At 40.8% G+C, this 25,080-nt stretch overlaps 1 protein-coding gene across 2 annotated transcripts in view; it reads left to right on the top strand.

Annotated features, from left to right (window-relative positions):
* NOSTRIN (nitric oxide synthase trafficking) overlaps positions 1-16,699 on the top strand; it is a 56,906-nt gene extending 40,207 nt beyond the window's left edge. For both annotated transcript variants that reach the window (XM_059167113.1, XM_059167112.1), the window contains 8 exons: positions 2,976-3,074; positions 3,170-3,295; positions 7,225-7,333; positions 8,204-8,292; positions 11,019-11,144; positions 12,512-12,626; positions 13,766-13,855; positions 16,474-16,699. In XM_059167113.1, coding sequence (XP_059023096.1) covers positions 2,976-3,074; positions 3,170-3,295; positions 7,225-7,333; positions 8,204-8,292; positions 11,019-11,144; positions 12,512-12,626; positions 13,766-13,855; positions 16,474-16,580 — 861 coding nt within the window. In that variant the 3' untranslated portion in view covers positions 16,581-16,699. The remainder of the gene's footprint in view (positions 1-2,975; positions 3,075-3,169; positions 3,296-7,224; positions 7,334-8,203; positions 8,293-11,018; positions 11,145-12,511; positions 12,627-13,765; positions 13,856-16,473) is intronic.
* Positions 16,700-25,080: the final 8,381 nt, after the last annotated feature.

Genomic DNA, 25,080 nt, shown 5'->3' with positions numbered 1-25,080 from the left:
AATCACTGAGTCATAATATTGCATACCTTATTCTAGGATAACGCTGTATGTTAATTATACTTGAATTTTTTAAAAAATCTCTTTTAACTGGGCTTTAAAAATATTTAAAACTGGGTTTTTTAAAAAATTAGAATCCAAGTCCCATGGAGAATCTGCTCAAAATGAGAATCTCTGTAAGGAAAAGAAAGATTTCCTTTCACCCTTCTTGTATCTTGGTTTATTGTTCCCACCATGCTAGAGGTCAATATCATGCCCCACCTTGCTTTCAGTTCTCACACTTCCCTCTTACCTCAGCTCCCTTACAGCTACCTTCTCCCTAGAGCCAGCTCAGCCCTGTAAACTCACTGGAGGCTACTTCTGCCAAGTCATCCTTGCCTGGCCCTACCTTTTTCTTCCCTTGGCTTGTATGCACTCCATCTGCACCACCAAGTCACTAACTCACATGTTACACTGTGTGTTCTAGATCTTCTGTTGTTCACAAACTGAGGAGAAGAATGTTATATTCATGAAGACACATAGCAAAAGTGGGCTGAACTGCATTAAAGGGGGATTTTATTATAAGTGTGTGAGGTGGAAATGTGACAAGCATTGTTCAGTTTCCTTTTCCCCCTTCCTTCTCCCAGGACCATTCTTCTGTAGAAATGGGGTATAAGAATTCATTTAGACGTCCTATAATGTATCCTCTTACCCCTTCTTACTCTCCAAATTGGATTTACAAGTTCTTTAAGGAAGCCTTCATTGTGCTCGAGGCAGTGTACCAGACACTAAGAAATGTCAAGTTTCAAGTGAGGTTAGGAAGTAATAAAACCAGTTCTACAAACCATATGTCAATTAGTCTTACTATTCATACTCGTACCATGCTCAAGGTACATTACCTATCTTCCAAGAACAAAAAATTCAGTTGGTAGAAATAATCTACAATTTATTTTGAAAAATAATAGCCATGCTACTAAGAATTACCAAGAGCCAAATATTTGTTTCCAACAGTAAGTACTAAAGGAATTCTTGTAGAGAGGCATTTGTATAAGTGTCAAGAGCATTAAAGACGTTCACCTTCTCAATAGTGTTCCTCATCTGAACCACAATAATCTGAGTGATTATTTTCATAGTTCCCCCAAGGGTGGTAGTGACTGTCTCTCTAGATGTGGGGGGGGGGCGCAGGGGCTGGGGATGGGGGCAGTGGGTGCCTCATATAGCATACAATGGATGCCTCAAGACAGTAGGGCTTGGCTGTCTCCCAGAACCCGTGGTGAAAAACACAATTTTCTTTCTATAAATTCATCTTGAGGAAATAGCTGAAAAACAAACCAATTCCTTTTCAAAATACATTAAAAGCAAAAGGGTGGAAACCATTCAAATGGCTAGCCTTAAGGGGATGACTAAATGAATCAACTACGCTGTATGCAGTCCCACACAGCGGACTCTATTAGATGGTGTTTCTGGAGACAAACAACAGGAGAAACCACTCTTGTACAATGTTAAGTGAAAAAAAACGGGATACAAACTTGAATAATTTCCTAGGTAACTAGAAAAATAAAATTGTACATACACGCACACCTAGATGGACTGAAATACATCAAAATGCTAATGGGTTAGCTCTGGGTAGAAGAATCATAAATAATTTTGAAATTAGATTTTTTTTTGTGGCCCCAGCTAGCGTGCTTGTTAAAATTCTGAATCCTGATTGCCTGCCTAAATGGGATGAATCCGATGCTCTGAATGATTTTAGGAAGGGGTCTAGGTGATGACTGAGCATGCTAAAATTGGAGAGTTCTTGCTCTGGAGAGAATCTGGTATTTCTTTGATCAGTTTTATTTAAGCAATTTAGATGAAAATTAAATCCTTCCAAACTCCTTGAGTAGTACCAACTGGAAGACCAGGACTACAGGACTGAGGAGAATGAATAAAGGATGTGAGTTAGCGTGGGGCTGGGCCCCAACCTGTCTCCAGATCTGCGGTTCCCTGCTAGCTCTGACCACACTCTCATATATGTGCTATTGTAAAAGCACAGGAGGACAGTTCGAGATTCTCCTGAGTATTTTGCTTCTCTACAGTCTTTTTTATATCAAAAGAATAAGATCATAGAGAGCAGTAATTTACTGAGATATGGATTTCACCTTTGCACAGTGGAGTATATCACTGCCTCTTTTCATGAGGAGACATAGATCATTTTAATGATTTCCCTGAAATGTAATTAAAATCTTTTAACCATTACCATCTCCACCAAGAGATACTGGTGATTCTAGTCTCAGTTTGATGCTTGGGGTTCAGCCTGTGTCAAAATAAGGAAACAGTGGCCCACCAGGTTACAAAGTGTTCCTAAAACCTGGCCTAAAATTTCATAATTTCGAAGTTGATCAGACTTCGGGGTTCTGCTCTTGTCAAATAGTCTGAATGTATATTCAAGGTATGGATAAGGATTTTACTGGGCTTCCCATTCCTTCTCTAGAACTCACAGATGCTGGGATGCCTGGGTGGTTCAGTCAGTTAAACTTTTTGGCTCAGGTCGTGATCCCAGGGTCCTGGAATCGAGTCCCACATTGGCTCCTTGCTCAGCGGGGAGCCTTCTGCCTGCCGCTCCCCCTACCTTTGTTCTCTCTCTGACAAATAAGTAAAATTTTAAAGTAAAAAAAAAAACAAAAAACAAAACTCACAGATGCTTTTCAAATGATCTCTTTTCTCCCTTTATTATATGAATGCCAATTAACGCACAACATCAGCCTATATACCTTTTGGGCCAAAACAGCCTGCAGAAACTATGTGAGTTAAACCAATCCTAAATGAGGATAAACAGGACACACACCAAATGACATTCCTGTACTGGGAACCTACCCCACGGTGGCCTGGAAATGACATCATCAAAAGGCATAAATTGACCGCTACCGCAGGCTTTCTTGGGGTGTCATTGCCTGGCTGGATGCCTTTAGCTTTGCACAGCAACTGGCTCATCTTCTGTCATTTTCCATCCTTTTCAGAGTATCCTGGAGCTGGAGAAGGAAAGAATTAAGCTTTTATACAATAACTTGAACCAGTACACCCAACATATTTCTGTTTTTGGCCAAACCCTGACCACAGTGAGTAGTCAAGATTTCTCTGTTTCTGATGCACACGGCAAGAATCGGCAGCAAACATTGTTCAGCAACCTGATTCTGCTTTCTTGGCATTGCAGTGCCATACGCAAATTCACTGTGCCATCAGCAAGATAGATGTGGAAAAAGATACCCAGGCTCTCATGGAAGAAACTGCAGTTTCATCCACAGAAAATAAGTCCGAGTTCCTATTAACCGATTACCTTGTAAGTATGGAAGAGAAGGAAGTTCCCTTGGTGGGGAACCTTGTTCATAGGCTGAGGAACGTATTTGGAAAACACTGGGCACGGTTGCCAAGGAAATATCTTGTTTTGTGTATGAAAATATTGATTTTTTCATAGTTGATATATATAAAACAAAACAAAACAAAAAAACGAGGACATGGTTTACAAGCTGGGCAGTAGAAATATGTCTTTGGTGTCCTCTGAAAGGGAAGAAAGTCAAATGGGATTCTAGACTGAATCTTTATGCTCGGTCTCCTAGAGTAATGCCAGGCAGACGTGTTTTAGGACCTAAAAATAATCACTGTATAGCCTGTCGGTTGTCTGTTGCTGCATAGCAATTACCCCCAAACTTAGCAGGTTAAAACAAGCATTTATTATCTCACAGTTTCTGTGGGCCAGGAATCCAAGTGTGACTTCCGTGGGTGACTCTGAGTCCCTCACAAGGCTGCCATCAAGGACTGCCACGACTGCAGCCAGGCTAAGGCTTTCCTGGGAAATGACCTGCTTCTGAACTCACCCACATGGCAGATGGCAGGCCTCTGGTCTCCCCCCCAACCTGGTGGCTGCAGATACCAGCTCCTTGCCATGTGGGCTCTCTCCACCTGTGGGGCATTCACAAGAGGCCAGCCTGCTTCACCTGGAAGCTAGTGACCCAAAAGAGACAGAACTAGAGTGTCCAAGAAGGACATAAGCTAATCTCAGAGGTGACATCTCTTCTTATTCTATTTGTCAGAAACAAGTCGATAAGTGCAGCCCCATAGTACAAGGGCAAGTCAGTAAGTGTGCGTGGAGGGGATTGAACAAGGGTAGGACTCCTGGAAGGTGGGGATCATGGTCAACATTCTTCACGGTCCTTGCCTTTGAAAACTTCACACCATATTACGGAAGCCTATTTTGAGGGCATTTGGGTGATTCTGTTATTATATGAAACTTACTAAAAACTGATCAGTGGGCCTGGTCAGAGCCTAGGCACTGCTTTGTTATCTGGGGGGAAATTCTTTGTCTTCTTGGGTCACACCTCAAGGATTTTGTCCTCCGCTCCCCTCTTGTTAGTCTTAATTGTACTGTTCTAGGAACTGATCATTAATTACCACCAGCAGCAGGAAGAACTCCTCTGCTGTATTTCTTCCAGACTTTCAAGGTCCAGATTGAGAAGGGTCATTTCCACCATATGGAGAACTAGCCTACTGGTCATGGCCTCCTATAGGCTTAAAAGTGCAGCTGAATCCAACATCCCAGGAGTCCTGTTCAGGGAACAAGAGGTGAAGGAGGAGGGAAGGCAGTTAGGTTAGGCACGACAGTGGCTCTGACCAGCTCCCCCCCACCCCAAACAGCAGTAAGTGGCCACCCATTTCTTGAGTTAAATCTTCTTTTTTTTCCTACCCTGGAAAAAATTAAGTTAATTAGCAATAGCAATGTCTGTTCCAACTAGAAACAAATGTAGCGATGGGAGTAGAAAGGAAGTTAGAGCATGAGACTCTTAAAAGCGCTCTTCTTTTTTTTTTTTCCCCTCTTGCCAATAGTGTAGGCAACCCTTGAGATGGGAAAATGTACAATAAAATACATGAGTCATTTTCTTATAAAAATGCCCCTATTGACTAAGTAAATAGTAAAATAGGGATCATTCTTCTTAAAAATGTGTTTAGGCTTCTAGCGAGATGTAGGGAGGCAACCATGACAGTTTATCCATAACTGACATGCCCATGGGAATATTTGGTTTCTATGGAATGTCAGTGCACCAGAGCTAATGACTATATATCTCTTGTCTAAGAGAATGGACTGTATCTCCAAATGAGTAAATGGGATTTCCTTGTTATCTTCAAAGTAAAACATGCCCAGAATCTGCTTTTATAGACATTGGCAATAAGCCTAGACTGGTTTATATCTAGTTGCCAAGAAATGTACAGGGACTAAGGTAAGACAGGAGAACAGTCCAAGTGCAGATATAGGGATGACCAGTGTGAAAATACTCGTAAGGTTATTATAAAGGCCGTGCTCAGAAGGTTGCATCTGAAGTTTCAAGTTCCACCTTCAATATTGATCTTTCAAAAGTCTTTGGAAGAGAAGGACGAATTCAAGAAAGTTCAAGGATAGCAGTATACTTTCTCCTTGAGCTGTGCCAGCAGCGATCCACTTCTGGAAATATACTTGTAAACTACATGCATCCCCAACAGCCCAAATGAAGTCTTGGCCTGCTGGGGAGCTGGAGCCAGAGCCAGAATATAATGTGCATTTCTCCAGCGAGGAGGGCCTGATGGGTGGAGTTAGGCACTCTGGTTTGGGGGCTGTTGGGCCGCAGGGTGGGGTGGCGGTGGACCGGGGTGGGCATTCACAGGAGCAGATGGGAAGGAACACTGGGATTCAGAGATCCTGGGTTTCAAACTGTTCCGTTTGTGTCTTTCTTTATTTCTCTGTCAGAGGGAAAATAAGACCAATCTCACAGGGTTGTTGCAAGGATCACATGTAATAATGATATCTACTTTTATAATATACCATTCACAATATGTAAATAAAATGTCTGTCTCTACCTTATTATTCCTATAAAGGCTATTCTCTGTGTTATAAATCCTCAAGCTTTGTGACAGTCTATCTAAAGCTAATCTTTCCACCAACAGTCAGGATGCTCATTTTTCTCCTTCTGTATCAGCAAAGTCCTGACTCCTCTCCTTCTGTCTAAGGATGTTAGTGTCCCCTCAGTCTCTACGAGGTCCTGTCCATCTGCTGCCCTCCACTTCAGCCACGTCTCCAACCGTCCCTGATGTCTTCATTTTTTTTTTTTTCATTCAACCCTTGAAATAATAGATGTGAAACCTCAAATATTGGTAACAGTTTCTCACATTTTATATGACAAAATCCCTTCTTCAGCCCATAAATCTGGCCTAAACTGCCAAGACTACTTTTCCTTCCACTGTGTTTGCTCAAGCAACTGGTCTGTGTATTGTTCCTGATGTATCTCCCGCAGCCTCCATCTGCCCTTTCTTTGTGCCATTTCTCCTGCCCCGAGTACCCTTTGCCCTCCTTCCCCTTGACCGAGAAATCCTGATTAAGTCTTCTTAGCCTCCTTGAAACTTTCATGTCCTGGCGCTCGCTGAATCACGCATTCCTGTCTGCACCACTCATGAGCGAATGTGGCCTTGAATTGCTAGATCTCTTAGTGTTATGCTTCAAGGCCTGACTGAATCATAGACCCATCTGGGAAGAGTTCATACATCCCCAGTAGCCCATACATCCCCAGTAGCCAGCCAGTACAGAGCAGAGCACAACAAACACCGGTTCCACTCCTGACAATGTCCGGGCTCCCAGCAAACGCATCATGCGACATTTGGACCTTGAAAGAACTCTAACTTGAATCAAGATTAATAGGGAGCAGGTGCCTGGGTGGCTCAGTCAGTTAAGTGTCTGTGTTTGACTCAGGTCACGATCCCGGGGTCTGGGATCGAGTCCTGCATCGGGCTCCCTGCTCAGTGGGGAGTCTGCTTCTCCCTCTCCCTCTGCTCCTCTCCCCACTCGTGCTGTCTTCTCTCTCTTTCTCTCAAATAAATAAATAAAATCTCTTTTAGAAAGAAAGATTAACTGGGAGCCGTAAAGTATCCAACAAATAGATTTACTTACCAAGAAACTATGAAATAACTATAGTAAGGCTCTTTCTCCAACGATAATGTGTTCTATTATAGAAAGTGCTCAGCAGTGTACATACAAGTTGTGGATGAAGAAGTTTTCTTATTAAGCAGGTCGAGAACAGATGGAACAATCTAGAAAACCAAAAGTTATCCTGACTTTATTTTTTTTACTCCTTTTCTTCTGTCAAGTTAATATTAAATACATTGTCAGTGAAATTCTCAGGGCAACTGAGAGTAGCAAACCTTACTTTTTCTCCTTCAATTGTTAAGCATCTTTTTTTTTCCCTAAAGGAAGAAGATCTTAACAGTGCAATGAATAAAGAGCGACAAGAGTCTTCATTAAAATCAAAACTGTTGAGACTGCAAAAAGATATTGAAAAAGCCTCAAGAGACCAGGAAGGTGTGTAATTAGATCTGTGAATGGCCCGATCAGGGAAAGTGTTCTTTCTACTCAGGGGTTTCATTCAGAGGTAGGGTGAGTCCACCTTTGCTAACTGGGGCAGGGATCACCTCATTTAAAGATTCATATGTCAGACCTAATTTGTGTGAATCAAGAAAAATGGGAAAGAAGACAGGAGAGCACAAACAGATTGAAAATGACATTTGGGTCTAGTTAAGAGCGCTATCCAAGCACTGTGTCTCCAGAAATAATAGCATTGTTTCTGAAATTGGCTGGAATGAGGGACAGCTTGCTTGCTTTAAAACACCGTAAACCTCCTTGAGCACACGGGTTTAGTTTCCTTGTTTATTTCTTTGTAAACGATCCTTCTGAATGAGTTAGGGATGTCAGAATGGGAAGCAGCTCTAAAGCGATGCGGGTAATAAAAACAGCCCCGCGCTCGTGATTCTGGTGTGTGGACCTCATTTGATGTGGACCAGAACAACACACTGAAATGTAATCCCTGAATCGCTGGATCCAAGAGGGTGAAAAGTTAGAAACTACCACAGTGAGGGAGAGCCCAACACTGCGATAGTTTGGGGAACCGACCACGCACGGGGTCCCCAAGGAGGATTCACCAAGCTCATCTTGCAAAATAACAATCAAGATTCTTTTTAAACACCAGAATTTCTCAACTTTCATTAAATGAGGGTACAGGCCACCCATTCAGTCAAAGTTAGTCACAGCTACAAAGAGAAAGAGCCTCGGCCGCTGGGAAATCGTCCTGGTGTCACTTCTGGGCTCAGGCTCCCCCTGCACGTGCCCCTGTCAGCTGTGTACCCCCCAGGACAGGAAGGACAGCAGTGACTGAGGGGACGGTTTCATTGTCAGGCCTGGAACGCATGCTGAAATCCTACTCCAGGGACGCCGCCTTCTCAGACCCAGAGAGCCAAAAAATCACAGCAGCCTTGATGGATGAGGTAAATATTTGCAGCATCCACTTTCCTAGATTTAATGATGAAAGAGTTATTTTTAGAATGCTGTTTTCTGGGTCCGGTTGACCTCTGCTTGCCTTTCTTTTCTCATGACATAGACCAATCTAGTCAGGGAGCCTCCCTAACAAGCCGTTTAAGGGATCTGGAAAAATTCAACTACTTAGACATGTTTGCTTTAGTGTCCTTCCAGGAAACCAATTGTGCCTAAAATAGAATTCCCCAAAATAGAATAATTCCATCAGGGTCTGGAAACCAGGTGTACATTAACCCCGTTAAGAGACGGGATTAAAAACACAGGGTCTGCATTCAAAAAGGCCTGTATTTGGATCTCGCTCTGCCCTTTCCAGGGACTTGGGACAACTTTACTTTTCTCGGTACCGACCTCAAAGGGTTATTGTGAAGATAAAGTGTGAGCTAGAAAGTGCCAGCACCGTGCACAGAGGAGAGCTGAAATCCTGGTAACTACAAAGAGTTCATTTCCTACTTACCGGTCAGCTAACATCAGGAGCTTCTGAAAATAACCGAAAAACGGAAAGCTTGGCCACAGAGAAGGAAGAGGGGAGTCTGGAGTGTGCAACAAAAACTTCTGAGGAAAAGGGAAAAAACGTTTAGAGACTGAGGCGGTTTTGAGGGAAGGGGAGGTACTGTCAGGAGAGGGCAGGGAGAGGCATCTCTGGGCTTTTTTGCTGAGGGCCTGCCCCACAGCAGCTCCCGGGTGTTTGTGGGGGGTCATGGGCAATGCCCATGGGCCGCTTCAGAGGTACCCACAGTGAAAGGGAGGCCAGCAATGGCCTGTGGATTTTATGTAGGAGTGAAAATGAACAGATACTATGAGCTATGTGTGCTAGATACAGGTTTTCTGCTGAGATGAGAGAAAGTTGACTGGGATTCGTCTGAGAAAAACTCAGAAAGAGATAGAAAATCTTTAGCCATGTTTTGAAGGAAACAGGCAGCTGGCACGTTGTACGTAGTCTGACTGACTCTTGTGAAAGCCAGGTACCTCATCCCTCTGTTCAAACAGGCAGTTTCGGTCGTTCTCTGGGGAAAGGAGACAGATACAGCCAGGTACAGTTGAATCTGTTTTTTAGCAGAGGCTTCCTTTAGTGGGGGAGCTGTTGTACAGGCCTCACGCTCTCAGAGAAGAGAAAGGCCCTGAATTCTGTTCACTTGGGAGCAGAGGTCTAACACACTTGCTGGGACACATGGCTGCGGGTCCTACGAAAATAGAAAGCAGTCCATAGGACATTTTCTGTGACAGTACGAAATGTTTGGTTTACGAATTCTATGCAAAGGCTGTTTACCGAAATAGAGTCCTATGGAGCATTTTGTGATGGTCTGAAGTTGTATGTTTATTTCTTTGGTGGTTCTTGCATAGAATTTTGTTGTCATCATTACCAGCCTAGGACATGCCCTGAGATATCTGGGTACACGTTGGCCTGATTCACACAGCGGAGGGTGCAAGGTTGGAGAGGGTCCGCCTCCTGAATTCACGGTGTTTATGACGGAGCCAGTACAAACCTTCAAGTATTTGGATGCCAAATACCTTTGTAACTTGGTTACACACCGCTGCATTGGGTGGAGGGAGACTGGGGATATTGGTAGACTTTGTGTTCCCCAGGCAAGGTTTCTTACAGGAGGAAGCTATTTCATTTAAATTCTTCCCAATTCATTATCTCTTGGTCCTTCAAGTGCCATATTTGAAGCAAGAATGTTGGCAAGGCATGTTCTATGAAAAATTTTTGCAGAAATTGAATGTAGAGTAGACATTGCCTTCAGAGGTGGGAAGGAGCACTGCAGAGAGGTGGAAGGAGACTTGCCCTGTGATGTTCTCAGATGCAGACTAGGTCTAATGGTAGATGGTATGTGATGGGTTTCAATTTCACCTTAGGTTAGCCTCCCCGACAATGCAGTGGGGTCAGAAGTGTTCAGTCCATGGTTGTGGTCCCCTGGTAAGGAATGCAGGGTTAGGAATCCCCATGCTGGAGGTGTGGAAAAGGGAGGAAATGATGGTGAGGAAGAGATGGGATACGCGGGCTCCTTCCATTGTTTAGTTTCCAGTTATCCTGACTGAACACAGCTTGACCGAGAAGCTATTATGAAGTTTCTAGTTCAAGGTCAAATGGAGAACTAGGCATATACCTTTAGCTTCACTTATTTTTATACCCAAATAGTCCAAATATTGTTTCCAGTTTCCAGAAATGTTACTGTAAACTTTTTGGGTAATATAAGACCTCACCTCTGTAGGAAAAACAGTAACAGCAGCAGCAACAACAAAACCCACTTCACATCATTTTAGTTGGATCCGATCTGATGCAAGTTCAGTTCTGCTCACAGTACCAAGCACTACGTTCAACGGCCTTTCTTCAAAGACCTCCAAAGCTCTGCCTTCTGCAGTCAACACTTATTCCCTTTCTCACTCCTCAACAGTAAATTGAGTAAAGCTGTCTGTTGGCACAGAACCCTCATGTGTCTAGCTTTCCAGTTTATCCTGTTCATAAGAGTCCGGAATAAGGTGCACTCAGCAACCACGGGTTTCCTTTGAAGTGCTTAAAGGTCCACTTTTTGCTCTCTTTAGCATTTTCTGGGCCTATCTGCATGGACTTTTCTAGACCTCTCTGTCGTCTTGGGAGTTTTCCTGACATCCCTCTACCCACGCAGCTCTGCCTCATTTTCTAGAAATTTACTCACATGTCCAAATGATGTGTCCACAGACCAATTTGAAACTAGACCTTTTGCAAGCAAATGCCTACAAACTGTCATCGGTGTTAGCAGAACTTGAGCAAAGACCTCAACCCAGCCATCCCTGTAGTAACGCCATCTTCAGGTGGAAAGAAAAGGTAAAAACTTAAGAGATGGATTGTAATTTCCTGACGGGGCTTGCTGTAAGGAGTGGCTTCAAGTAGTACTAGGGAGGAAGAGGCTATTATGAATTCTATATGGCATAGATCTCAAATCCCAATTGTGGAATTTTAAGATAAATTTATTTTTATTCCTTTTAGTGCAGTAACAAGAGCTCCTCACAAATGAGTACTTCCTTTGCAGACTAAATATGAGGAGCTAATAACATTTTGGATTCCTTCTTCTTCCTCCTCATATCTTAACTTTATTCTCTGAACAGGCTTTAAGAGTAAAATTTCATATGGACCTAAATTCTGAGGTAGAGGAATGATGGTGAGCGCGTGAAGGCACAGGAGTCGCTCCTCCTTGAAGCTGTTTTCCATTTACTGTCAGAAGGGGGAGCTGTAACTATCTTGTGATAAAGGGCTTGTCTTTCTCTGAGACTCAGGACTCCAAATTGGTCTCAAAATCACTTAGAGCACATGCACCCGAATGTTTATAGCAGCAATGTCCACAATAGCCAAACTATGGAAAGAACCTAGATGTCCATCAACAGATGAATGGATCAAGAAGATGTGGTATATATACACAATGGAATACTATGCAGACATCAAAAGAAATGAAATCTTGCCATTTGCAACAACATGGATGGAACTAGAGCGTATCATGCTTAGCGAAATAAGTCAAGCAGAGAAAGACAACTATCATATGATCTCCCTGATATGAGGAAGTGGTGATGCAACATGGAGGCTTAAGTGGGTAGAAGAAGAATAAATGAAACAAGATGGGATTGGGAGGGAGACAAACCATAAGTGACTCTTAATCTCACAAAACAAACTGAGGGTTGCCGAGGGGAGGGGGTTTGGGAGAAGGGGTTGGGATTATGGACATTGGGGAGGGCATGTGATTTGGTGAGTGCTGTGAAGTGTGTAAACCTGGTGATTCACAGACCTGTACCCCTGGGGATAAAAATATATGTTTATAAAAAATAAAAAAATTATTTAAAAAAAAAAAATCACTTAGAGTCCTGGCAATTTCACTTGCGTTAAAGCCGATTAAAGTTGAATGTGAGGAAGTAAAGCTCTGAATGTTATTATTTAACCTGGAGCTGCAGGTCAGAATTGGAAACACGGGCCATAAAACGCTGAAATGGTCTAATTCTGAAAATACTATGGCTTCAGAAACAATTAAGGTTTATAGAAGAGTTTAGAAAAGTATTGAATAATTTATTTATACTCTCCTCCCCAAAATTCAAAGACATATTCCCGAGGTAAAAAACTGTGGAAGAGTTAAACTTGTCAAAAATATTTTAGATGAATGTGTTGTTAAAATGACTTTTTTTTTTTTTTTTTTACTATCTAAACAGCAACAGACACATAGTTATGTAAAAATATCTCGGCCTTTTCTTATGAAGAGATTAGAGAATGTTGTGAGCAGGACATGTCCTGGTGGGCAGAGAATTCCAATTTCCTCATCTACAGGTAATCCCATGCCCACAATAATTTGGGCCTAGGTTCTGTTGGTAAAGCACATTGTGACATTTACATTTTATTTTCAGGGTCACATGGGCATATATCAGCACACACAAAAAATGCATTTCAGTTAGGATGGATTGATTTGTTAGCATTTGTAGCTCTCTGTGCAGATGTAATCCAAAAATGTGGGAAGGAGTCAAAAAGCGGAGGGTTGGGGGAAAAAATGTATGCCATAAGAAAGGTCCCTTAGATGACTGGCATCCGTGTTATTCAGTTTGCAATTTGCTGTCCATACATTCACCCTGAACCAGTGTGAGAAACTCTGTCTCCACAGTCTCCTCCAAAGGTCCATAAAAATCCTGTCCTTTCTGTGAGAAACATGGTGATCCCAAGACCTACCTCCTCCCTTTATTCAGCTCCTGACCTTAGCTATTTGCCAGCCGGCACCCCTCACCTTTCACCTTTCAACACTCACACGTACAAACTCGAACACATTCTCTCTCTCTCTCTCTCTCTCTCTCTCACACACACACACACACACACATTCACACACACCCACACACGTCATTGTCCCCTCGTTTAACTATAGTTTCCAAACTCAATTCTCCAGTTTCTTGATGAGAAGTTGGCAAAAAAATTCCAGGAAAACCCAGGATGTAATGGTTCACGTGGTATAATAAAGACTTCCCATCACTTTAATTTAATACATAATACCAACATTACTTAATTATAAATAATTATTAATTTTATTAATAATATTAATTAGTAATTTTATTATGATATAGTAATATTTAATACATACTACCATATGTATTAGCTAACTGATGTTGGTAAAGAAGTTTATGTGGGGAAAACAATTTTAAATTATCATCTTTATTATTTTTTTCTCCAGACTTATTATGTTCTAAATTATCATACAGCTTTTGATTATATCATATACCTAGTCCGTACACATAGTAGTGTGTCATAAATGGTTACTCTACCAAGGAGTGAATACTATGTGAAATTATAAACTTTCCTCTTGAGAAAATGTCAGCAGATTTCGGCTCTGCACCACACCATTCAACCACTCAAGAGCTTCCCATTCTGTTCCCATCTTGCCTACCGATACAGCATTAGTAATTATAACTGAATCCAACTTTCAGCCTCTGGTGTGGCCCAGCTCGGCAGCGGTCTTTGCAAGGCTTTATATTCTTTTCAAGCCAGACAAGATGATGAATTAAATTTGGAAAAAGGTAAGAATCATTTTCAAATAGTTTGATTGCCTTCCCATGGTGAGATCTTTTACTTGAATAAAACTCCTGTATTGTTTCAACAGCCTTACAAGTTACTACAACATCAAATCAACTCAGGATTATAATCACCCTTTTTGAAAAATAAAGATAAGGCACACCAGAAATAAAAGTCACATAATGAAAATAGCTAATATGTAGTCTGCGTTTACTCAGTGCTAGACATCGCTGTAAGCACATTGTCCATTTAATGTTCATAATAGCCCTTTGAGGTAGGTATTATTGTTTATTCCCATTTTCTTTTAAGAGACGGAGGCATGGAAAGGTTAAGTACTTTGGCTGAAGTTACAGGAATTGATAGCACTGGCTTTGAACTCAGAAACCCAGAGTCACGCTTCTTATCACAGCCCTAACGGAGTAGAGTGTCAGTAATGGAAAGTTATTGCAAAGGTAGCCCCACCTTTTTCTTTTCAGAAAGGTAAACACACAGGAATGTGAAATGATTTCCTCTCATGGCTTAGGGTAAGTGTGAGTTCTAGAAGCCGGGTCAGAGAACTTCTAGATTAATGTTTCTCCCACTTACCTCTCAGAAAAGTGGTTTATGGCCAATCTAGGAAATGACCCCCTTCTCTGTGTCACAGATTTTTGTTGAACATGGAAAGGTGTGCTGTCATGGGTTACCCTCAACATTAAATAAGAAAAAGTCACTAGCCTCAACTTTCTTTTCTTTTCTTTTTTTAAAATATTATTTATTTATTTATTTGACAGAGAGATGACAAGTAGGCAGAGAGGCAGGCAGAGAGAGGGGGGAAGCAGTCTCCCTGCTGAGCAGAGAGCCTGATGTGGGGTTCGATCCCAGGACCCCAAGATCACGACCTGAGCAGAAGGCAGAGGCTTTAACCCACTGAGCCACCCAGATGCCCCTACCCTCCACTTTCTTTGTGTGTCCAATTAGCAACCATATTTGGATGTTAAAGCTAAGGCAGAGATCTGGAAATGAAAAGGTGAGTGAGAAAGAGTTGTGTTGTAGTAGAGAGTTTATTACCTACAAGCAGGAAATGGCGCCCCAAACCAACAGGAAGTCATGATGGATTTTGCAGTCACACAACAGGAACACCATGTACTTGCTATTGGTTAATGGGTGCTTCCTTTTCAGACTGCCAGCCAGATTTCTTCCAGGAACTACTTTTCCTTCTAGGTCAGAAATTAAAAAAAGATAAGAAAAAGGGAAATAAAGAGTAGGCCCTCTCCTCCCTTTATCTTAAATCAACACTGCCTTTATTTAAAAGTTGAAAGTGTTCTGGAAGTCACTTTGTTCCTCATCATGTCATCCTAGGGTTACCTACAGCAGTAGGAAATGCTGTATTCCCACTTCCTGTGTGAATAAAAAACACATTTCCCAGATGCCATCTAGACTCCAGGGCCTGGGTTTGAGATCCATAGTCACACAATAAATTGATTCTCTTCTTTGCCTTCAGTTCTGATGGCAGCAAAGTCTACTTACACTTTATATCATAAGTGGATTCCTTAAGTAAACAAAACCATTGGAGGCTTGGGGAAACCGGCAACAAAATTTTAAATTATTTGTTTGAATCTCTGTTAGCAGACTGTGTCGATATGCTGACCTGAGATCTGCTGGCCTGACCGAACTCAGTAGAGGTAGAACTTAGGCTGAGAATGATCTCCTATAAGAAAAGTGATTTATGAGTGAGCTGGGAAGGAAGGGGGTGGACACTCCTTTGCCAAAGAAAGAAAATAACTGGGGAGGAGAATGAATGAAAGATAGACTGAAAAGTTACCTCAAAAGGATGCTCAAAGTAAAGGAGCTCTTAGATCCTGAAGGAAGATGATGTTTCAGCTTTGATGTATAGTCAGCAGCCAGAGTGGAAGGACTTTCTCCCAAGAGAGGGTCTTAGCCAGAGGATTTGAGGCACCAGGTTAAGCTTTAGGGTTCCTAAGATCAGAATAGTGTTTTTTTTTTTTAAAGAAAGAGAATTAGAGAAGGGCCATGTGCTTCTTAGCAATTTATGTATTTGATTCATTGCTTTAAAATGTATTGTCTTCAAATTGATATTTTATTAAAGTAATCTACATTGCTGAATGAAGGGGTGTCATGTTTCTGTGCAAAGCTGTGAGTTGAACTTTGGACTATAAAGCTGGCTCATGTAGTGGAGAGAAGCTCTTGCGATCTAAAGAAAAGTCTGGTAGCTGAGACAAACCTTATAGTCACCATACCAGACTTTCTCAGTCACCAACATGAGAAACCCTTAAAACACAGACATGGAGAAAGAGTTTGATGACAGGCCATAGGCTATATCCAGAGTAAGCCATCCAGCACAAGAAGGATGTAGGACCCAATGTGATTCTATTCTTAATGAAACTATCTTATGGCATAATTTGGTTGTCCATTACCTTATTCTTTTTTAATATTTTCTGCATTATGCCTACTTTATACAGAGGTGTTCAATAAATTTTGCTTCATCTGAATCACGTACAGAGAATGATGCTCCCAAGTAACTTCTTGAAAGCAGAATCTCCTTCCAATTGTTTTACCCACTGGGTCTGGGCGTGTACTTAAATGGCAGAGCACCCTTTGTCTAACTAAATGTGCATTTTCACAGGCGACATTGTGACTATATACAGGAAACAAGAAGAAGGATGGTGGTTTGGTTCTCTGAATGGAAAAAAGGGCCATTTTCCTGCCGCTTACGTGGAGGAGCTCCCTTGAAACACTGGGAACCCTGCTATGCAGGCATAAGACAAGATTCTGAACACACTGCCTTCCTCTGTCAGCCGTCCAGGGCCGTGCAAATAAAGACAAATGCTTTCATCTTTACAAATGGAGAACGGAGTCTTACCTGTGTGTCCCCACACGTTGTACTCTTGCTTATTTGCTTGAAACAGAGTCAGAAGATGGAGAGCAGAGGGAGGCAAGAAGGAGCTTGGCAGCAACTAGAGTTTTCAAATCCCCAGAGACCCTAGAGATGCCCCAACACAGGGAGAGAGACGGAGCTCAGATGGTTCAGCCACTTGCCTGAACTCACGCAGTTTTCTGGTAGCACCACAGAGATTAGGACTCAGGTGTCCTTTTTGTCTGGGCTATGTGGCAACAGGCCCAGAGTAAGCCTGTGGAGGGGTCAGGCAGGGGTTAGGGGCAAGGAAGAGCAGATTAAGAAGGAGATGAAGAGCTCGGCAGAGCCTGGCAGGTCAGACCCCTGGGAGGGAGACCCAGGTTAGGAGAGGGTAGAATAAAGAGTTGGGAGCTGAGGCCAAGAGGGAGGGTGCTAGAGAAGAGAGGTCTGGCTCCTAGGCAGAGGAAGTCGGTGTAGACAGAATGGAGTTCCATCCTTAGCCAGCAAGCTTCTGAGGAAGTGGCTTCTTAGATACCCCCTGTGCACACCCAGAACTGCTCTTAGAAGCAAGGTCAGGTGTGAGTCAGAGATGGCTTGGGATCTGAGAGCAAGAGTAAAGTGGATAGGAAGCAGGAAGGAGACAGTGCCCGAAATCTCTTGCCTCCTTGTCCCTTTGGAAACTTCATATACCAATTTAGAGATAAGAAATTTGCACTTCCCAAGTAGGTCATTATGAAAGGAACACCCTAAGCAGCTCCTTAATGAAAGGAACCTTAAAAGCTAATGAGTCTCTGCAGATAGAAAGTTCTAGAAACCAGCATTTACTGTTAAAATGGAATATTTGCTGCTGCTTCCCCAGATGCCCTTTAATGGGAAAAAATTGGGGCCGAGAGAGGGTAGGACACAAGTTTTTCCCAAGGGGAACATTTTATTTTATTTTATTTTATTAAAGATTTTATTTATTTATTACAGACAGAGATCACAAGTGGGCAGAGAGGCAGGCAGAGAGAGAGCCCAATGCGGGGGCTCGATCCCAGGACCCTGAGATCATGACTGGAGCCGAAGGCAGAGGCTTTAACCCACTGAGCCACCCAGGCACCCAGGGGAACATTTTAGAACGAAGAAAAGTGGTATAGCAGCATCTTTTAGAAAAATGACCTAAATCAGCCTGGAGATCACACTCTCCTGAATGGAGGGTTGTAGTGTTGATAGAAGCATCCAGACATGTTTACTCTTGTTCCAAATAGCATGACATTAGAGTAATTAAAGTCCATTTCATTACTCTAGTGCCACCTACCTCTTCTTTTTAAATTTATTAAATTTCACACTTTCAAAAAGGAATTTTCCAAACCAAGGTACGTATATTTTTCATACTCTGCACCATTTCACTCCTACAGCAGGATATAACGAACAGATAGAAATATTTATAGATGTAGATACCAGACCTGAAGGAGCTCCAGTAAAATTTGTTATGTGAGACATAACTTATAACCTAGAAGAACAGATCAGAAGTTTTAATGTCATCCTTAATGGCGTACTAATGAAGGCTTTCTACATGTAGAAAGTTGGCTGAATAATAGGCCATTAGACCATGAACAGAAAATTGGAATTTATATTTCTTCTTCATTTTCCTTCTTTCCATTAAGCCCTGATGTATAAAAAATTGCGTAGCAATTGACTGCAGTCTACAACGGATCATTTGTGTAGAAAAAGTGATGATAATGGTGGCTGGGTCTGGGAACTCACTGGAAGTAATTTTCAAAGAAAGATGCTCCTCTACCTTTGTAAATCTGTTTAACTTTGTGAAAACATAAATGATTTTCCTGTTTCGTAACATTGCTGCAAATTCCTTTTGCGTCTGTGACATATAAATTTTAACATTCAAGAAAATACTATCATCAAACTATACATATAAATATAGTTGGGTAGCACAGACTTGTGAATATCTTTTTATTAGGGCAAGAATTTTCTGATTGGATATGTGGGAATGGCATCCCTTACATTTAGATGAAAATTAAATGTATATTGCAAAGATTATTGATGTATATAAGTCTTCCATATAGAATAAAATAATTTTTAATATTAATACTTTTAAACTCTTAATTAGGCTTTCATAATGACATTCCACTGTGCAGTTTCATATGTCAGGAAGTTTTTAGCAACATCAACAGCCTGAAATATAAGCAGTCTCTACTGCTTTGATTCTAATGCACTTTTTTTGTTCTAATTCAGGCTGATTACCCACCAGAGCCAGATTTTCACTGAAGACATCAGAAGACATTATTCTACTTTATCTTCTCTCTAATAGAATACAAGCTTATATATCTATCATACTATCAACCAGAAAGATCTATTCATTTCATTCTTTTTGCATTTTCAATTACCCATAATAATTAACATTTATAATGACAAAAAGCACTTTAATCACTTAAAGTGTCTTCTGATCTATCAAAAAGTAATATAATACCCAGTTTGGGGTAAAGTCAATTTTATTGCATAGTATTATAAGGCTTTAACTGATGAGTAATTTGAGTATAGTGTAACTTTGTTCTTCCCTCCAAAAAGCCCCCACCTCTCCCAAAGTCTTGATGGCCTTGGTGGGTAATCAGCCTGAATTAGAGCAAGAAAAGTGCATTAGAATCAAATACCATATCCTATTGTCCTTTGCAATGTTACACAGAAGAGTGGATAACCCAGGGAAGATAGGTTTCGAGGCGGGACAGAGGGCAAGATAGGTGGTACTGGGACTTGGACCAGGGTTGGGGACAGGGTGGAGAAGAGCAGAAACCTTTTGCAGAGGGAGTGCAGCTACAAGGATAGAGCTACATGGATAGTGTCAGGGATCCCGGGATGCTGTGATCCAGAGTGAGAGCCTCCCACTAGGCAGCACTGGGGGGTGAGAAATCAGCAAGTCAGAGAATCCAGGCTGTGCTTATGCAAATGCAAGCTCAGTTTGGGGAAACTAAGAGAGGACGTGTGGGTGCCTGCTGCTGGGAAAATCTGCCCAAGGGGGAGAGCCCAGTAACCACTCACCTGCAGGGTCATGGGAATAGGAGGAGAGCAGCTTTGGCCTCAGGTTGGAGTAAATAGACCTGCCCAGAATTAAACAGTGAAACACTCTCGGAGGAAGTGTGGGATAAGGAGAAGCCGACCTGGGAGAGGAAGCAAACTACACTGGCTACAGAAAGACCTTGGCTCCAGAGCTGAGGACTAATGCTGGAGATCTGGGGACGCAAAGGGAGTCACACCCAAGAGTGCCTCGAAGGGACTGGGGCCTGCCTTGCCAAGTATTTACCATTTGCCCTGGCAAATGTGTTGCTGATCTCAGTTTCAGCTAGCTTGTAACTTCAGTTTTTTGGTAGCTGGGGCAAATGCCCCAGTGCTTACCCCAGAGATTCCCCAAGGGTAGTAGTGCTAGAGTCAGCAACACTGATGTAATCTTGGATCGAGTTAGAAATGCACATTTTCAGCTCCCACTTCACACTGGTCAAAACTCCAGGCGCTCTTGGTGATTCTAATGCAAGTTTAAATTTGCGAACAACTGCTTACCTGAATGAATCCTGAGACTGGTGTCTAAACGACAGCAGAAACTCCAGAGAAGGAGCATGGTTGAAGGAGAAATATATGCAAGGAGTCAGCTCTAAAAAAGAAATACCCCCTCCTTTGATCCAGCAAGTTTTTTAAAGATGAGTGGTATTGGGGACTTTGGGGACTTTGTTGAAGAAGTCTTTCCCCAATATAAGGGCTGCTCTACCCAGGGGTCCCTTTTCCTCTTCTTTCTCATATTCACCCTTGGTGCAGAGAAGAAGGAACACTCTGGACTACATTATACTCTCTCAAAAAGAGACTCTTCTCTTTCTCAGCCACTCACTTGATAATCTCATTGGCAAGGAAAGCATGGGATGGGTCATCTCTTGATACTAGAGAACAAGAAGCAAACAGCTTTCCCCTCTCAGTCCATTCCTCTGTGCTCCCTACTCCACCAACCAGGTCTGGAAGTGGATAATCCTCCTTCTAACTTGTGATGGGAAGGTCAATGGTAGCCTCACATGACGCCATCGATGACTATGTCTTTCACCTCATTTCCTCTCATCATGCAGGCATTTTATCATCTCACATCATCACCAGAAGGTGTACAATACAGGAAGATATTTTCAAAGAGAAAGACCATAACTTTTATTCACATACCTTTTATTATGGTATATTGTTAAAATTGTTTAATTTTATTATTAATTATTTTGTTAATCTCTTACTGTGCCTAATTTATAAATGAATCTTTCTCATAGATACGGTGTATATCAGGGTCAGTACTAGCTACGGTTTCAGCATCCACTGGAGGTCTTATCCACCCCCATGGATAAGGGGGTGACTACTACATTCTGTCGGTCAAAATGATTAACATTGTTACAGACATTCATTAACAAATTTGGGAAGGGGGAATGCATTTCTTTTGGGTAGATACCTAGAAGTCGAATTGTTAACTGTGTATTTAATTTTTATCCTCCTGTGTTTTTAACTTTAAAAACAATCCTACAAGTTGTTTTCCAAGGTAGCGATGTTATTTTGCATTTCCACCAGGAATGTATGAGAATTCCAGATGCTGTATAGCCTTGTCTGTACTTGATATTATCAGTCTTTTACATTGTAGCCATTCTAGCAGGTGTATTTTAATTTCCCCACAGTTCTAATTCATATTTCCCTAGTGACTAATGATGCTGATCATCTTCCCACGTGCTTGTTGACGATAAATTCACCATTCTCATCCAACTCACTAGCAGATCTTCATGAATAAACATTTCCCAGGTTGTTGCTTGCGTTTGGAATGGTTGTTGCTTACCCATATATAAACTTGCCAGTTTACATATGGTTTCTGTGGGGCAGAATAGCCCGGGCTTCTCACATCACCCTTGTCAAGGGGAGGGTCTTTCAACTAGATTTGGAAGGGTAAATAGAACTTACTATACAGAGTGGTTGGAACATTAAAGATCTATCACTTAAATTCTAGGTCTTAAAGACAAGTCCTTTTCCTCAAAGAGCCCCCAGTCTCAATTTTGTAAGGGCAACAGACCAGTTAAAAAACACAATACACTGTGATAGATTCTATAATAGGGCTACATCAAAAGGAGTATGAGAACATTGAGGAGAAGCATTAATCAGGATGAGGAGGTTGGGGAAAGTCAGCCGAGGAGCATACAAGCAAAGGAGGAAGGTGGAGTGAGCCACCGGAAGTTGAGAAAGAAGGTGCTGCACTTCACCACTGGAAAATACACATGTACGATATTCATCATGCTCTAGGTCACAGAGCAAGCCTCTAGAATTGTATGGAAATTACTAAGAAAAGGATAATTTAAAAGCCATCTGCATTTAGGGAGCATGTACATATGTATGCCTGCATACACTCAAGCACATGGATGTGTGTGCACACACACGTACACATGAACATCTAACTAGGCCATGGTCAACGAAGAAATCTTAATGGAAGTTAGAAAATATTAGAAATAAAAAACAAGAAAGCTACTACATAGTAAAACCTGTAGTTCTAGGAAAGCAGCTTAAAAATGCTATAGGGAAAAGTAGAAAGGCTAAAATGAATGAACTAAACATCCTAATTATGGATTTATAAAAACAACAGCAGAATCAACCCAAAGAAAGAAAAGAAATAACAAGGGAAAAAAAAGAGCAAAAGTTCATGAAACATAAAGCAAAATAAAATACCGAACAAAGCTATGTGTTGGTCCCTTGAAAGGATTAATAAGTTGAGCAAACCTCTCAATAAGTTGAGCAAGAGTAAGAGAAAAGTGCATAAATAAATGTTTTTTATAAGGAAAAAGTGGACATACTACAACCACAGCAGATATCTAAAAGCTAAAATTATATATTATTAACAACTTTAAACCAATTAATTTGCAAACAAAGCCAGCCCAAAAGACAAATTTCCCAAAAAACATGCATTATCAAAACTCATTCAAAAAATAGAATAATTCAATAATTTAATTACCATTAAAGAAATTCAATGAGTAGTTTAAAAACTTCCTACAAAGAAAACACAAGCCCAGAGAGTTTTATAGGTGAGTTCAAAAATAGTTAATCCCATTGAGACTTTTTCAGGAAATAGAAAAAAAGGAACACACCCAAACTATTTCAAGGGTCTAGGACCTAGGATAAGCTTGAGGCCAAAACCAAGGTTAATATACAAAGAAAAATTATAAGCCAATCTCATTTATGGCTGTAGATATAAAAATTTAAAATAGAATATTCACCAAATCCAACACTATTTAAAAAAAAATTACATATCATGGCTAAGTTGGATTTATTCCAGGAAAGCACTGTTGATTCAACATTTTTTCAACAATCTATTGATATAAATTAGCATGTTGACAGATTAAAGATGAAAATCTATATAGATGCAGAAAAAACATGATAATATTAACAAACATTCATGTAATTACTTTTGATTAACTGAGAATAGAAGCAAACCTCCTTGGCCTGATCAACAGAAAAGAAACTGGCAAGACTTTAGACGGCATGCTTAAGATCATGTACCATGATGAGACCACATCTTAATTCTCAGATTTTTCCACAATACCATTCTGATGCTTGAAAACAAAACTTTTCACAAAGCAATTTAGAGTATTCAAGATTTAGCATTATAGAGATCACATTCATTTGAATCTCAAATATTTCCTCTTTCCAATTAAAGATCTTTTCCTCAGCTGCTTCCAGCTAGCTGCTGAGAGAAAAGGATAACATGTCTAAACTCTAAACATTGTTCATGTCGTACCACATCATACACTTTTGTACTTCTCACCAGGATATATTTATGATACCAAGAAAGGAACTGATTTTAAATAGCTTATATTTCCTCTAGTTTACTTAAAAAGTGGACTCTATTTCTACTTAGATCAAACCCTTATCTTTATTCAGAAAGAATCTTATTCTTTATTAGCTTGTCATTAAGTCAAGAATTGACTGCAGTGGGGTGCCTGAGTGGTTTGGTCAGTTAAGTGACTGACTTTTGATTTTGGCTCAGGTCATGATCCCAGGGTCCTGGGATACAGCCCTACATCAGGCTCCCTGCTCAGCAAGGACCCTGCTTCTCCCTCTCCTGCTCCCCCTGTTTGTGCTCTGTCTCTGTCAAATAAATAAATAAAATCTTTAAAAAATAAAAAAAATATTAAAGGGGACTCTGAGTACAAAGAAGAGACCAAAAATGATGAAGACAAGAAGAAGGACATGAAAAACATGTGCATGAGTAGCTCACAACCTGAGCCGAAGGCAGGGACTTAACCAACTGAGCCATCCAGGTGCCCCATCTCTCTCTCCTTCCCTCTGCCACTCTCCACACTTGCCCGCTCACTCTCTCTCTCTCTATCTCTCAAATAAGTAAATAAATCTCAAATTGAAAAAAAAAAAACCAATTCCCAGTAGGGCGATCTTTACCATCTAAAAATGGCTGAACATTGTGGCAACACATGCAGGTATTGTTGAACACAACACAGAACTAAATGTCTTTGTACAGAAATTTTCTGAGTTGGAAGAGAAGCAACACTTTGTAATCTTTCTTAGCTGGGAAATTGAAAATTTTAATCCATTAGAACATTTTAACATATTTTGTGCCAATTCTTTTTTTTTCTTAACTTAAACAATTTAGTGATTGAGTTTAATTTTTAAAGATCTTATTGTTCATGTGATTACAAAGTGTGCACTAGGTTAGTCTACTGCTTTTGACTTCCATTTTAATCAACGTAGCTACTCATGCATATATTTTTCATTAAGGAAAATCTCTTCTCTTTTTACCTCATGTATTATTTCCATATCAGGAAGATTTTAAATGGTTAAAATTATTTAAGTTTTGAAATATACCTTCCTAAATATAATGTATAAAAAACAGCAAACTTAATGAAATAGCTTGCCTTTCATGTGTATTTTTATTCAAAGTGAAATTTCCATAATGTATGAACTTTATAATTTAAGCTAATGTGTTAACGTCAGTTCCAGAATATTCCTGGGTTGGCACATAGTGACCCTCAAAAATTAAATTCTTTATATTTGAACAGATAAAGACTCATACATAAGTCAATAGCCCTCCATCTGACATTTCCATAAAGACCTGGGGTGATGACTGCAGTCTACAGGCCTAGAAACTGCTCTTAATGAGCCATCCAGCTCCAAAAGGCCAGGTACTCTGCTCATTGTTTCATCAAGATCTGAAGCTGTTTTATCATCTTAGTGAAGCCATTTCCCAAAGATCCAGACAAATCGTATTCCCCTACTTTTAAGATAGTTTACCTTTTTTTCCTCTTAATCATTATACTTCTATAGAAACACAAAGGCTAAGTTATATTATTGAAGTTCAAGTTTGTCTAGAATCTTTGT

This window comes from Mustela lutreola, chromosome 3, assembly GCF_030435805.1.
Source record: "Mustela lutreola isolate mMusLut2 chromosome 3, mMusLut2.pri, whole genome shotgun sequence".
Classification (NCBI taxonomy): Eukaryota; Metazoa; Chordata; class Mammalia; order Carnivora; family Mustelidae; genus Mustela; species Mustela lutreola.
This window is presented reverse-complemented; position numbering and strand designations above follow the sequence as displayed.